This window comes from Platalea leucorodia (assembly GCF_965183815.1).
Source record: "Platalea leucorodia genome assembly, chromosome: 13".
Taxonomy (NCBI): Eukaryota; Metazoa; Chordata; class Aves; order Pelecaniformes; family Threskiornithidae; genus Platalea; species Platalea leucorodia.
This window is the reverse complement of record NC_138835.1, coordinates 2,830,643-2,845,086: the sequence shown is the minus strand read 5'-3', so window position 1 is coordinate 2,845,086 and position 14,444 is coordinate 2,830,643. Positions and strand designations below refer to the sequence as shown.

The window sequence follows — 14,444 nt, the reverse complement described above, 5'->3', positions numbered from 1 at the left end:
TTACTACTGAATATAGCGCTGTGCTGCATACAGAGTTTAATTGCATCATGCGTATTCATGGTTGGAGGCATACAAGGAAAGAAAGCCTTTCAAATAGAACAGCAGGCTGATAAACAGGGAAAGAATACATATATCTGCATGTGTGTGTGTTTGCAAGTAAATTCAGTGCCAGTTACAAGAATTACTGTTAAACTGCTGTAAAGAGCTAGTTGTAGCAAATATGTCTGTAGTGCAAGACATAAATCAAGAGCATACAATGCCTAACAGGTGGACACAGTTCACAGTTTGAACAAGCTACTTCCTTGGCAAGAAGCTTCTCTGGATTTCTGCCCAGGGGCCAGGTGCTCCTCCCCGACTGACAGGGCTAACCTCACAGCACTTCCCCCACTGGCATATTGCTACCTACTTTGCATTAGGAAGGAAACCTCACCCTAAAAAAAGATGCAGAATGGACAGGAAAATTCTTGGGAAAACAGCACTGGTCTGTACGGTAGCTCAGTTCCCAGTCCAGCATTAGCAGAAATTCCTTGTAGACCTTCTTTCCTCTTCTGCTGCCCATTTTTAATCATTTCCACAGGGACTGATTCTATTTGTTCTGCTTGGCTTCTAGCTGTTTTCTCTGCTGTCCAGTAATGTAGTTACTAGTGGATTTCCCAGGGGATTCCACATTTGATTCACTGTCTCAGCTCTCTAAATTTTTTCCAGTTCAACACTGCATGCCCTAAAATCAATAAATCCAGATGGTAAAGAGTTCTCCCATTGCTAACAGTATAATTGAGGTAACTGAAGGGTTACTAAAACAAATTATTAAGTGGGTATTTATGTGAGCATTCAGGTGGTATTAGCAAGACATTTCATCATGAGGTTTATAAACAATTCTCTCCTTCTCATTCCCACTGTTTTCTTCAAATGCAGATCTCAGACCTTCTGTGTCTTTCTGACCAACTTACTGCCAGCAGCCTCACACTGAACTTGCATTCCTACCCAAGGAAGCTCTGTAATTGGAGAAAAGGACACCGACAATACAGCTAAACAGCACCGGGCAATGTCGTGCTATGAAAAAAAAAAGCATTTGACAGGAGAGGCAATATAGCTGTATTCACACAGTGCTGTGCCAAAATGATACCAGCTGTTTCTGTAATTAGTCCACGTACAGCACTTCACTGATGCAATGATACTCTTCTACCTCCACAGTCAGGCCTTACATCAGCATTTCTGCACAGTGCTGATATTTCACCTTTTACCTTAATATTTTACCTTGAAGTAATTTACAGAGGAAAATAGCCATACATGGAATGTGAGAGATTTATACAATACTGAGTCAATAAAATTAAATTCTTCCTTCCTTTTAAAGCAAACAGGACTGATCAGATGTTCAGCTGTCTCCCTCACAAGAGAACCTGGACTTTCTTATAAAAAAATCAGAAAAACTAACATTTTGGCTGAACCCAAAATCTGCAGTTTTCATGGTTATTGCATTTCAAAGGATCAGCAACATGTCCAAAGAAAGTGGACACTTCTCCCACAGAATAATTTTGTTAAAATCCCACATTTCCATTAAAAACAAATTAGAGATTTTTTTTTTTTTAAGTAGTCCTGGCAGAAGGAGCTCCTTATGGAAATCAGTAGTGGTCTGGTACCTATTGGGTAGAATACAAGACTCACATGACTTAGTACTGTAAACTACATCTTCAGATGTGCTATACAAAAGCAGATAAAGACACTTTGATCCTGAACTGCAGTCTCTTTTTGTTGTCATAATAACAAATAATATGTAACGATAATAGCATCTGTTAGGAACATAACAGTGTTTAGACAACCAGAGATGCAATAGAATCTGAAGATCAGATTTTAAATCTAAGTGTTCACATATCTAAATACGATTACCCTCACGGCCTATTTTACTGAACTATTTTACTGAACACCCACTGCTCCCACTGAGTAACATCAGTGTGTACTTCATAGCAGCCCTAAAAACAGTCATTTCAAGAAGCTTCACATACTCAGGCTTGAAAATTTGAGACTATTTTCCTTTTATAGTCTTTAGAACCATGTCTAGGCCAAAAAAGCCTACAATTACCTAAATATATACAAACATTAGAAACAACCTGTCTTTAAAAAAAAGAAGTATATTTATTTTTAGGAAACAGCAGCCAGAGTGAGAGAGCAGATGGGAAAAATACTTTTGCCAATCACTGCTTTTGACTGCAGAGTGAGAAGTCTAATTGAGTGGAAAGACGCAAATGAAATCGAGTGGCTCCCACACCCTGAAGTGCCTGAGAGGTGGAAGACCCAGGGCTGGATAATCACTCACGTGCAATTTTTCCTATCTGAGAGGTGATAATGAGACTTTATTTGCCACGCAAGCAAGTGCTAGTTAGTTAGACTTGCATGCATCCGAATGCCACAGGACTGACTTGTTACACATTCTGTCTTGTGCACAGAAAAGCCTGGTTTGCATTGTATTTTGCTTTTCACATACGTAATAGTGTAACTATTCAGATTTTGTTGACAGAAACCTTGTATTCAGTAAGAATGAAGAAAACAGAATGCTAAGCTCCCAAAGATCCTGGTTTACAATGTAAAAAATCCTGTCAGAATTTCTTAAACCAAAAGGAGTTGAACAATATTTGCAGATTTATAGGATGTTAGCAATTGTTCCCCACCTCTGACACACACGCCTGTGCATCAGCCCTGATTTTGCTTACTGGCGGGATGACTTCAGTCACAAGGAGAGCTATTAGTAGCACCAGGAATTAAATTGATAAATGACCTTCTCTCTGACCTTTCATCTGATCTTTGTATCTCATCATTTCTTGTAAGAAACTCAGAGAGTCATCAAGAAATGTCCCTGGCTTTTACCATACAGTACGGATTTTATTCATGCATGTGCAGAGCTCTTCATGTTTTTCACAAAGTCAGTTCAAGACAGATCCTTGGCTCCTTGATTCAGATTTAAGAAGACTTGTTTCCTTTCCTCTCAGTGGGAAAGGCTTCCTCTCTCTGCTCATTACTGTATTCATTTATTCTCAATTTGCTTTTAGGTATTCTTCAGAGGAATCTTCATTTAGACAAAAAGAGCTTTGTTCTGGTTTTGCCTCTTGTATCTTCTGTCTACTGGGCCAGAACTAACATGTGTAACCCAACAGGTCTAGTGAGCTCTCTAGTCCCCCTAATTTTATTTAAGCGTAATTTTCTTTATCCTTTCAGTGTTTCCCAAATACTTTATAAGACTAAATATTACTGGAACAAAAGAAACATATTGACAAAACTGAAGTGTGTGTGTGCGTGGAGAAATTGGGGGCATGGGACCGATTCTTTCTCTCTCCCTCTGGACTGGTTCAGTTTATAAAGTGCAAAATGATTTTTCTATGCTGTTCCACTGGAAACTTTTCCACAACCTTCCTGAATGTCTCTGTCTCATCATTAAGTTGGCTCTTTTGGCCTTCTTTTTAAAATTGGTATTTTAGTGCTCTGGTTTCCCCCTGTATCTCTGTACTTCGTTACTTAAATCCCAGCTACCATTTTAAGGAAATTTCCTATACAAAAATTTAGTTGCAATATGTTGTACTGATATAGAAGAAACAAGCTGTTAACTGTCCTGGTCTGGTGTTGTTAGGAAGCATGCTCAATTTGAAACTGAAATGGTTTTGTAATTTTTTCAGCCAGTAGAGTGGAAAAATAATTTCCATATCAGAGGTCATTCAAATGAAATGTGGAGACTCGGATTTACTGAACCCACCCCCCTCCACCCTTATGCACATGAGTATCGCCAATGACTTCAGCTGGCCTATTCGTATGATTACTTTGCACAAGCTTTTTTTGTTGCTGTGACCTGGTGCATATCAAACAGAAATCTAGCCGAAGCCTAAATTTCACATAGAAAACACTGACTTCTACCCTTCTAGAGGAGCACAGGAAAGATGGGGCTCTGCGGGGATTTTGGTGCTTGAACAATGAAAATACAGCTCTAGTGCATGCCATGTCCAAAGCATCAGCCATTCAAAGAGAAGGCTTTGTCTGCACACAAGGTGTTTCCTCTCCTTATGCTTGGGAGAAAGCAAACATAAAAGGCATTTGGCTTCTTCCCCAGGGACTGGCAGAGCTCACGGCGGCTGTCTTAAGTCTGCAAGGTCTTCCAGAAAAGGCTGAATTGTGGAGGTCTATTTCAGGGCTTGGGACTATTTATGCAATAAATCATCATGGAGAACAGCAATGCGCGTAAAGGTGTAAAATCAGCTGCGCAATCGAGTTCAAGTCAGCATCCTCAGAAAAGGAAAGAAAATCCTGCTTAGCATTTTAAACTTTATCGTCACTTAACACCAGGGTGCACCTATGAGCTGTAAAATCCAAATGCCATGCATGCTGAAGACAAACACCTTAGACTTTGGTAAGTACTTTTTGTTTAAACAAAGCATTCTGTAGCACGTCAGCTACACTCAGGTCAAATTAACTTTTTTTTTTTTTCCAGAAAAGCACTTCCAGCATAGCATTGAGTCTACATGGTGATATTTTTCTTCAGTTTTGAAAAGGAAAGAGTATTTTTTCACTTCAACTCCAGTCAAGCATTCTGAACAAAACTTCACATTTTTTACCTCTGGACTTAGACTAGAAAGTTTTGACCAAAATGAGGATTTCTCAAAAGTACCAAGCTTCTGAAAGCAAAGGGGCCAGAACTGACATGATTGCTATTGTTAATGCAATTTGGTTGTTAAGAAAAGCTGCAAGAAAAACAGATCTGCCTCATTTCCTTCTGTCTTCAGTTGAAGACCTTCTGCATGCTGTGTTCAGGGCCATTACTGTTTACACCAAGTTCCATCTTCTGTGGCAAAGCGTATAGGCCTCCTCCTAACTTTAATCTGCTATCACTGGCTTCCTGTTATGACTTGTACAGCATTTACACTGTAATTCAAATGAAAGTGTTCTGTGATTTCACGAGCGATACTGTCAGTTTAACGGCATTTTTATTGCTACACCTACTTTTAATGTTTCTGCACAAAATCGGCAAGAAAAAAAAGCCCCCTTTGAAAATATCAATAAGGCAAAAAAAGTCTGATTCCCATTCTCTGGTGGGACTGCTGTAGTCAATTAGTATTTTGTTAGAGCTGGGTGGTGATTTCCCAGAATGTCTTTCTACTCCTACGCTGTGAGATCACAGCCCATGCACTGACCTTAAATAAGCGGTTATAATTCCATGGACTGCATCCAGCATTGGTGCATGCAGCGCTGTAAGGCTACAGCTTCACAAATGGCTTTAAACTGATCTGCCCGTGAGCTACTGCCGAAGGAGGCAGTCCCATCTCCCAGCCCTGCCCTCACCACAAGACCTTACGCCTCCTGTCATGCCAGCAGTAGCTCTTGGGGGCTGCACACTGAGCCAGTCAGGGAGCAAATCTGGCTGAAAAAGGACCTTTTGTTTGTTTGCCTTCCGGTTAATTTTCAGCTGGATCAGCTGATCAGTTCCTGATCCCGTTCACCACAAAGGAGGTGGTGAAAACATGCAGCAATGTAGAAAGGGGAAAAAGGGTAGCTCACACTTAGATTGACTCAAGTCCAACCATAAAACCACAGTCTAAGATACACTCAGGACTAAATTTTTCCCAATTACATGAATTCAGCCCTATGGATATAAAATATGTGCACTATGATAAACACGGAGAGAGTTTTACCCTGAATACAAGATGGCCAGGGAGACTGTAAATGGCAAAATTATGTATTATGACAAAGCTATCCATTTTGTGCTAATTGATATTTAACTGGTTCCGCCCATCCTTAGTAAAAGATCTTTAGTTTACCTAATGCAGTCCTCCCTTACTCTTAGTATTTAGTGGACGAGAGCTCACATATCACCTCACAAATGCATATTAGGTTACTCATGTCCCCCAGCATTAAAAAAAAAAAAAAAAAAGATATTTTCTATCTGACCAAAATCGCAGGTGCAGACAATAAAAAACAGAAATTACATCTCTGTTCAAATACATTTGGAGCACTGAGCGACAAAGAAGCAGCTGATGCAGCATCACATTATACGATGTCTTGCTCCTTTTCCTTACAGCAGCACAGGGAGTAGGCCCCAACTGAGTCAATCACTTAAGCGTGATCTGAACTTAAGCATGTGAATGATCCATCTAACCTCTGAACCACACGTTGCAGTTGAAAGCCAGCAGACGACAGGTTGCTGAGCTATTGCCAATCCCTAGCCCCCAAAATCAAGACCTACATCTTCAAAACCACCGAGGTGCATGGGAAAAAGCAGAGAATAGAACTGGAGAAAAGAAGAGCGGGTGGATGGATGCCTGCTGGATAGCATGTATTTTGTAAAACGTTTTTTCTCTGACCTTCAAATCTCTGTTCCATGAGGGGGACTCTTTTTCCGGCCCTACTTATGAAAACCACACGAGTTTAGAAGTGGCTGCATAATTCTAGTCTCCACCTCTTCATTACTTTTTTTATACACATTGGTTGTGCTGACACAAAGGTAGGTGGCTTTTCCTGTAAGATGTACTCGTGGTTGAAAATAATACACATGCAGTTAGGAAGAAGCAATTTATAAACAAAACCAAGCACAATCATTTGTGTTATGTTTTCTTCATGTACTTACAGAGAAAAAAATGCAAAAAGTGACTTGTGCTTGGTTGTGTTAGCTCAGGGCAAATACCTATTTGCAACACAATCTGCAAAACTTCCAGCAGCGTCTCTTAGTACTCCCCCAAAACAATAAATTTCATAAGAATGTTACTTTGTCAGCAAAAAATGTAAGGAATTGCAAACTTGTAAATGGTCTCATGTGGGAAAAAAAAATCACTTGGAACAACCCCAGTTTAATTGACTATTTCATCAAAATCTGACAAACTTCCAATTTGCAAAATAAATTTAAAAAAAAATCCTACGTCAAGCATATTGAATTTTGACGCATCTTCTTTTCCCCACCCCTAGTTCTGGTGCTTTAGATAAAAGTACCTAGGCCTGCTATCAAGACAATGTTTCTCTATTGTTGACTTTAGAGGGTAAAGAGCATATCACATAACATTATACGTCAGGAATAATAGAAATGCTTTCTGCACATTACTTAAAAACAAAGCTTCTTAAAAATACCCTGAACTGAGTTAAACCTTTTGATTAATTAAACCAAAAATCTTCTCTCGGTTCAAGAGCCCAATGAGAACCCTTAATTACATAATCAAAAATTAGGTCAGGAAAGGGCATCAAGAAAATCTAATTATGCACTTTTTAGTACGTGATTAGTTTTAAGTAGGTGGGTATGATTGAGGAAGAGCAAAAGAGGGGAAATATGATAAAAGAGGTGAATCAGGCAGTGGAAAGAAAATAGGTATCAGAGAAGTGAATAATAACAAATACAACCTCCTCCCAGAGTGTCTTCAAAAATTGGATGTCTTGACTTGATTATAGAATGTATGAAATAAGACACGCTTCTTCCTCAATTATATGCATTTAGGATTTGACACAAAGCTCACTGAAGCCTATGGAAGGGAAACAGGCTGCATTTCCAATTAATTAGCGAGTTCAATACCAGGAATGTGTTAAAAACCTTTTGTCCATCTCACCTGACCTTATGATGAAAACAACTGTCCATTCTCATTGTGCTTTCCCCTCTGCTAAGTGAAGCTGTGATATAACATTTTACAAAATGTTGCGTGCAGGTCCCATGAAATAGTTCATAGTATCTTCCTCTTTCTTCTCAAATCCTGAATCCTTCTTGTCATCAAGCTGTGTTAACCTTCAGTTTTCTCTGGGATATTACAATTATCAAATAAGGAGGTGCACGGGGACGCCAAGGAGAAGAAGCACAAGCTTCGGGCACTGCTGTCTCATTACACTCCCAGAAGGCCTGAGCAACACCATGGTTAAAATCTGAGCTGCTGACGGGAAACTTGTGCGGCATCGTGGGGGCCCCTTGCAGTGGGCTCTGTAAGTCAAACCGGCAACCGTGAATTCCCAACTTCCAGTTTTGCATGTGTTGTCACTGTGTTCTTGGGCAGCCACTTCAGCTGTCTGTATCTCAGTTTCCCCATTTTCAAATGGACATAATAATACTTACCTCCTTCTGCCACACACCATGAGTCTAATTAAGTGCTTTCAGAGTTTAACTGAACATGTGTACAATATTATCCTCTAATCAAAGAGAATTCCACCCAACCCTGCCTAGCAATTCTGTTTCTTTGTTCTCCATGCTCACTCTAAGCCTCTCTATATTTGTTCCAAGTCACTCTGCAGTCAAGTTACCTGAGCATTTTTATTCTAAAATTATTTTTATGCTGATGTTAAAAAAAGAAATGCAAATGCTCCACTGGCAGTCTAGGGTCCTGGAGAGTGAGAACCTGAGAAATTATTTCAGCGAAGCTCACTGCAAACTACCTCTATATATCTTGCTTGAAGATAAATCATTTGTAGAAATCAAAGGGATTAATTCTTAGCTAGAATAAATCAGTAGTGGCTTTAGTGAAATCAGTAAGCTGCAATGAATTATATAGGGGTAGGTGAAAGGTGATTCACGTCCACTACACACAGGCCAGAATCTGATTTCAATTACACTGATGGAAATCTCTATTAACTACATTATTTTGACTGAAGTTTCTAGAATTACTCTGCATATCTACAGATACAATGACGGGTTTTAAATTAGCTACTGCCATTCACTAAACCGTTCTTGGAGTCAGGGTTTATTCTCTGCTCAGCAGCAGCCACAAAAGCAAGAAGCATTTTAGAACCTACATGGAAACAGCACACAGCCCATCATTGTACCACTGAACAAATCCCTGACACGCATACATCTTTAATGTATTGCAGAAATCCATTACTACCATCTCTAAAAGGATAAAGTAGAACTGCTATAGGTACAAAGAAGGGCAATAAAGATGGGCAACCATGTAAAATGGCTTCAATATAAGAAGGGTCTAACAGATGAAAGCATTTTAACTTGATGCGGATACCACTGAGGGGAAAGATACTCAAGGTCTGCAAAATCTTAAATGGTGAGTAAAGCATGGACAGTGATTAAGCTCTGTTTCTTGCAATACTAAAGTTAAGGTGCAACCAAGTAAATTATCAGGTCTGAAGCAAAAGGAAATATTTTTTTTCATACAGTACATCTTTAAATGTGGAATGAGTTGCTAAAGGACGCTGGAAAAGCCAAAAGTTTAAATGTGTGCAAAAGGTTTTAGGAGCATACATTGGGAAATAGGCCCATTGGTGGCTATTAAAAATAATGGTCCAGATACAACCTGTAGCTCAGGAAATCCTTAAACTGCCTCGAGCCAGGTACGTCATACACAGGGCTTGAGTGCCAAAATTGGTTTGGGGAACCACATCTCAACAGACCTATTAGTTTCCCATGAGTCCTTGGGCATTTCTGTACTGCTCTGTGAAATGGGCTGTGGATTAGTAAATGCTGAATTGAGATGGTAAATTTAGGGTGCCCCATGGACATCATGTACCAGATCCAGAAACAGTATAACTGTGATCATGTGAGCAACAGCTCTGCGATGCCTGCCTTTCTGCAGCACTTACTAGCTCTTATGCAGCTCCACACAAAGCTCACTCCCAGTTTTAAGCTTCTCTTAAAGTTAGCTTGCCATACCCGGACTGTTCGAGACCCATATTCACCAAGAGGTCCAGACAAACCACCTTGTACACTAACATACAGGAACCTATAATTCAGTGGCTCTTTTAACACAACAATAAGAACGTACACACAAAGACCCAGCGGAGATCAATACAGGAAAGTAATGTTCAGATACCTTGTCTCTTAGACGCACACTGTACGCAACACCCTTTATTGTCCACATGCTTTTCGCCACAGAGAGGTTCAATAAACTGTGAAATTGTGGTGTACTAAATTCCACTGAAAAGCTGTATAAACATTTTCATAAAGCAAAGCATGTGAGGCTGGAGTTTATTTAGCACCACAAAAAAAATAAATAAATGTATGGGATTGGTTCCTATAAATCATATATACAATGTGTGCACAGACAAAGGGTCATGCAGAATGTGTAATGCACTTGAGCATCTGCCTTTGTCATCAAGTCGCTTTGAAACTAAGCACGTGTGGCAGTTTTTTGATAAGCCAGAAATAGGGATTTGATTCAGAATTTCCTAAAGTTAGCAGAAAGAACACCTGTTAACTTCAGCAAACTTCAGAACAGTGTGCTTTTGGGAAGCCTGATGAACAGATATTCCTTTCAGAAAGGAATAACAATGGCTAAAGGAGAATGAAAAAAAAAAAACCAACAGTGGGGAAGAGGCAGGTGGGTAGTTTATCAGATCTTCCTTGCTGAGGCTAAAGGCTGTATCAGTATAAACTAACAAATCCTACAATCACTCTGGATCTCTAAATCTTATTCTACAGCAAACGGGGTCCGAACCACATCCCACACAACACTCTGTGAGCTTTCCTAATGCCTTCAGCAGGCCAATAGTGAATCGTTTTCTCCTACAAGAGCGGATACAGCTAGTATGCAGACAAACACATAACTGATGTTTTTTTCCTTTGGTATTGTGATACCACGTAGAGACCTTACCACCTTGGTGCTACTGTGGTAGACAATGTACAAATATAACAGCTCCAAACAACTTACAAGCACGTGTAAATTAATTACGTCTTCACGAAAGACGGTGAATTTCCTGGTAATTGATATGTCAGCCTCCTGATAATTGACTCCCTGACTGTTTTACAAAGTAGCAGCATTTTTTGCTTTTGAAGTGCTCACTTGAAAAAAATATTGCCAGTAAAGATTCTCTTCAAAACTGAACAGTAGGTGTAAACTACAACCTTTTTAAAAATATAAAAAATGAAAAAGAAGCAAAAAGAAAACTAGCTGGAAGGAACATATATTCAGCTGAAGCTTCATTCAGTTAACACACAACATCTCTTCAAAAATAAAAGAGTTTGCTGGCTAATTACAGATTTTTGTCTTTAAAATGAAAAGACTTTTTCATATTAGCTAGCAACTACTAAAATAACCATTCTGAAGTAAGGATTATGCGTATGTCTGAGATAATTTGGGAGGAAATAAAGTAAACAGTAATTGAAAAAACCTCCAGATTTTAACAAAACTAATTTTCCTACAGCTAAATGAAAACCATTTCTAAAGAGTGAAAAATCTCCCTTTTATTGTAATCCTTTTTCTTAACATTTTAATCTTTCCAGTCACAAGTAACATCCTTTTAAAAATCCTTACATAGTGATGCTTCTACTGCTGACAATAAAGCTAGAAAAGTATTTTGAAGCAATGTAGCTCACACACAATGTCAACAAAAAGGCACCCACACCACAGCAGTTCAGGCATTGCTCAGACACTGATTCTGTGATGGTCTCCTGTCTCAGAATTTGCTACAGAAGGGAAATCATTGTAAGATTTTTGAGGCAAACACAGGAGACAGTTAAGAAATTAAGAACTTTAAAACTAAAAACTTTCTCATTCAGCCACAGGGTGGGGGCGTAACTTTGGGGATGCTGATTTTTGCTAACACAATGTATTGTTATTTAAACCGTTAGGATCTTTTAGTAGAGAGTTTTGCCACTTGCCCCAAAGAGAAAAAAACATTTGACGATTTTTAAAAAGACATCAACTGGAGACACACTAACCAAATAAATGAAAATGCTGTAGTGACTTTCAGAAGAAAACAAGAACTTAATCAACTTGAAAGAAAACCAGTGAATTTAGATTCTAATCTGACCTTCTGAAGACTTTGCTTCCCCGGTCCTTGTCTCAGGCCTGTGCTGTGGTGCTCCTCCATCTCCCATAGCACTCCTCAGTGCAGCTGAGATCTGCATAAAACCCAGAATTATCCCTTGCCGTTCCCTTCCCCTCAGCGCTCTTCCCTCAGACCCCCTACATTTAGGGAGACAAGAGCTTTCCCACATTTTTCTTCTCATTTTGAGCAATTGTGTTTCAGACTTAGAGTGAAGGAAACATTTCTCTTTGATGAGGTTGCAGAAAGCGGTATTACAACGTATCACGAGAGTCATGTTTGTGAAGGTGCACGTTGCACTGAGTAATACATCATTGTTACTTGATACAGGCAATTTCCACACCGAGGACTGAAAGCATCTTAGATATTTTCTTTATACTGCAGACCTGCAGCCTGCTGCATCTGTACCTTGACTGAAGAGCTGTTTTTTCAATTCGTGTAACATGATATCCATGAAGCCTAAATGAGACTTTAAGATGACAATTGTGTATGTTAGACTGCCGTCATTTTCTCCTGAATAGAAACCTTAACAACTAGAATAAAGAAGATCAGTCAAAACAAAAAAGTCACTATTAAGGCAAAATACCCAAAGAGGTATTTTGTTTTAGCCTGAGGAAGATGATGATTTATTACATTATTTGTGTTAGTGTTTAAGGTAATAGATTCGGTAAGTGTCTCTATCCTTATGCCACTTAAAAGTTCACATTATTTACGTTTTTAAAATTTCCTCTTGAAACTTTTTTGATTCACACCAATGAAACACGTTGGTCATACATATTCTCTGTTGGCATGGAAGTCTGCGATAGCTTATTTCTGCATATTTGTGTACATTCTGGTGTGCGTATTCCTCTATCTACTTCTGTGTACGAGTTGTGTTTGTGTGTCCACCCCTCAAGCGCTGTGCAGGGGAGCGGGGTCCGTAGATGCGGGTGCAATGCTCTGTACGTGCGTAGCCAGGCTGTGTTTATCCCCCTGTGCCGTGGTAATGTGGTGCGGGGTGTGCGGGGTGCGTGAGTCCAGTGGCGGGGTGTGCTGTGCGAATGCACTGCGTGGTGCGGGGGGTGCAAGTGCACGTCAAGTGCGGGGCACGGGGGGCGCGAGTGCAGGGTGCATGGTGTGCGTGAGGCGTGCGAGTGCGGGGTGTGAGGTGTGTACGCATGGGTGGAGTGCAAGGGAGTGAGGGGTGTGTATGTGTGGGGGATGAGGGAGTGCGGGTGTGAGGCAGGTGTGAGGTGTGTGTTTGTGTGGTGTGAGGGGCTGCGGGTGTGAGGCAGGAGTGAGGTGTGTGTTTGTGCGGTGTGAGGGGCTGCGGGTGTGAGGCAGGTGTGAGGTGTGTGTTTGTGCGGTGTGAGGGGCTGCGGGTGTGAGGCAGGTGTGAGGTGTGTGTTTGTGCGGTGTGAGGGGCTGCGGGTGTGAGGCAGGAGTGAGGTGTGTGTTTGTGCGGTGTGAGGGGCTGCGGGTGTGAGGCAGGAGTGAGGTGTGTGTTTGTGCGGTGTGAGGGGCTGCGGGTGTGAAGCAGGTGTGAGGTGTGTGTTTGTGCGGTGTGAGGGGCTGCGGGTGTGAGGCAGGAGTGAGGTGTGTGTTTGTGCGGTGTGAGGGGCTGCGGGTGTGTGTGTGGCGGTGAGGGAGTGCGGGTGTGTGTGAGGGGGGTGTGTGTGGGGTGAGGGAGTGCGGGTGTGAGGCAGGTGTGAGGTGTGTGTGTGCGTGGTGTGTGGGTGAGGGGTGTGTGTAGGTGTGCGGGAGTCCGGGGGGGGGGGGGGGTGAGGCCTCCCTCCCGCCGCCTGACCCCCCCGCCCGGCCGCCCGCGCCCTCACCTCGCCGCCCCGCCCGGCCGCTGCCCGCCGCCGGCCCGGCCAGGCCCCCAGGGGCCGGGCTCCGCCGCCTTCGCCCTCCCCGTCCCGCCCTCCCCGCCCGCCTCTCGCTCCCCCCCCGCCCCGCCGCCGGGGCTTCCCTTCTCTCTTCATTCAACGCTGCCTCACCGCCGAGCGCTCGCCGCGCCGCTACCCCGGCATGTCCCGCAGCCGGGCTCCCCTCAGCGACCGGCCCCTGTAGCGCCTCCACCCGCGGGCGAGGCAGGGCCGAGGGGGCGGCAGGAGGTGCCGTTGCCCAGCCGCGCCGGGCATCGCGCGGCCATGGGGGGCTCCTGAGGCGGCGGAGGAGAGCGGCGGGGAAGCGGAACGCCTCGCCCCGCGGCCGCCACCATGGAGGCGCCGCCGCCGCCACCCGGCGCCCCCAGCGCCGCCGAGCCCGCCGGCTGCCCCAAGGACACGGACCGCCAGCTGCGCCTCCGCCTCTGCGTCCTCAACGAGATCCTCAGCACCGAGCGGGACTACGTGGGGACCCTCCACTTCCTGCAGTCGGTGAGCGGCGCCGCGGGCCGGGGAAGCCCCCTCAGGGCGCCGCGGGGGCTGGGCGGGCGGCCGGGCCCGGCGCGGAGCGGCGCGGCTGCTCCCCGGGCGGGCCGGGGGCTGCGAGCGCGTCCCGGCGCCGCGGCAGCGCTGGGCAGAACTTGTGGGAAGTGCCGGGGGCCAGGCCCGCTCCGGCGAGGGGGAGTTCCTTCTGCTGCGGAGGCCGAGGGGGCGGATGGATGTGCGAGGGGCCGGCGCGGGTCCGCCCCGGGCAGAGCGGGGCCGCCGGCAACCGCCTTTTCTGCCCCGGTGAGGAGAAGCGCGGCCGGCGGCCGGCGGGGGTGCCGCGTCTGGCTGCGTCCCGGCGGTGCCCGGCCGGGGAAG

The 14,444-nt window shown here is 43.6% G+C and overlaps 1 protein-coding gene across 3 annotated transcripts in view; it reads left to right on the top strand.

The window, feature by feature from the left end:
• The first annotated feature begins 13,732 nt into the window (after positions 1-13,732).
• PREX1 (phosphatidylinositol-3,4,5-trisphosphate dependent Rac exchange factor 1) overlaps positions 13,733-14,444 on the top strand; it is a 173,093-nt gene continuing 172,381 nt past the window's right edge. For all 3 annotated transcript variants that reach the window (XM_082325613.1, XM_082325612.1, XM_082325611.1), the window contains exon 1: positions 13,733-14,072. In XM_082325613.1, the coding sequence (XP_082181739.1) occupies positions 13,914-14,072 (159 nt within the window). In that variant the 5' untranslated portion in view covers positions 13,733-13,913. The remainder of the gene's footprint in view (positions 14,073-14,444) is intronic.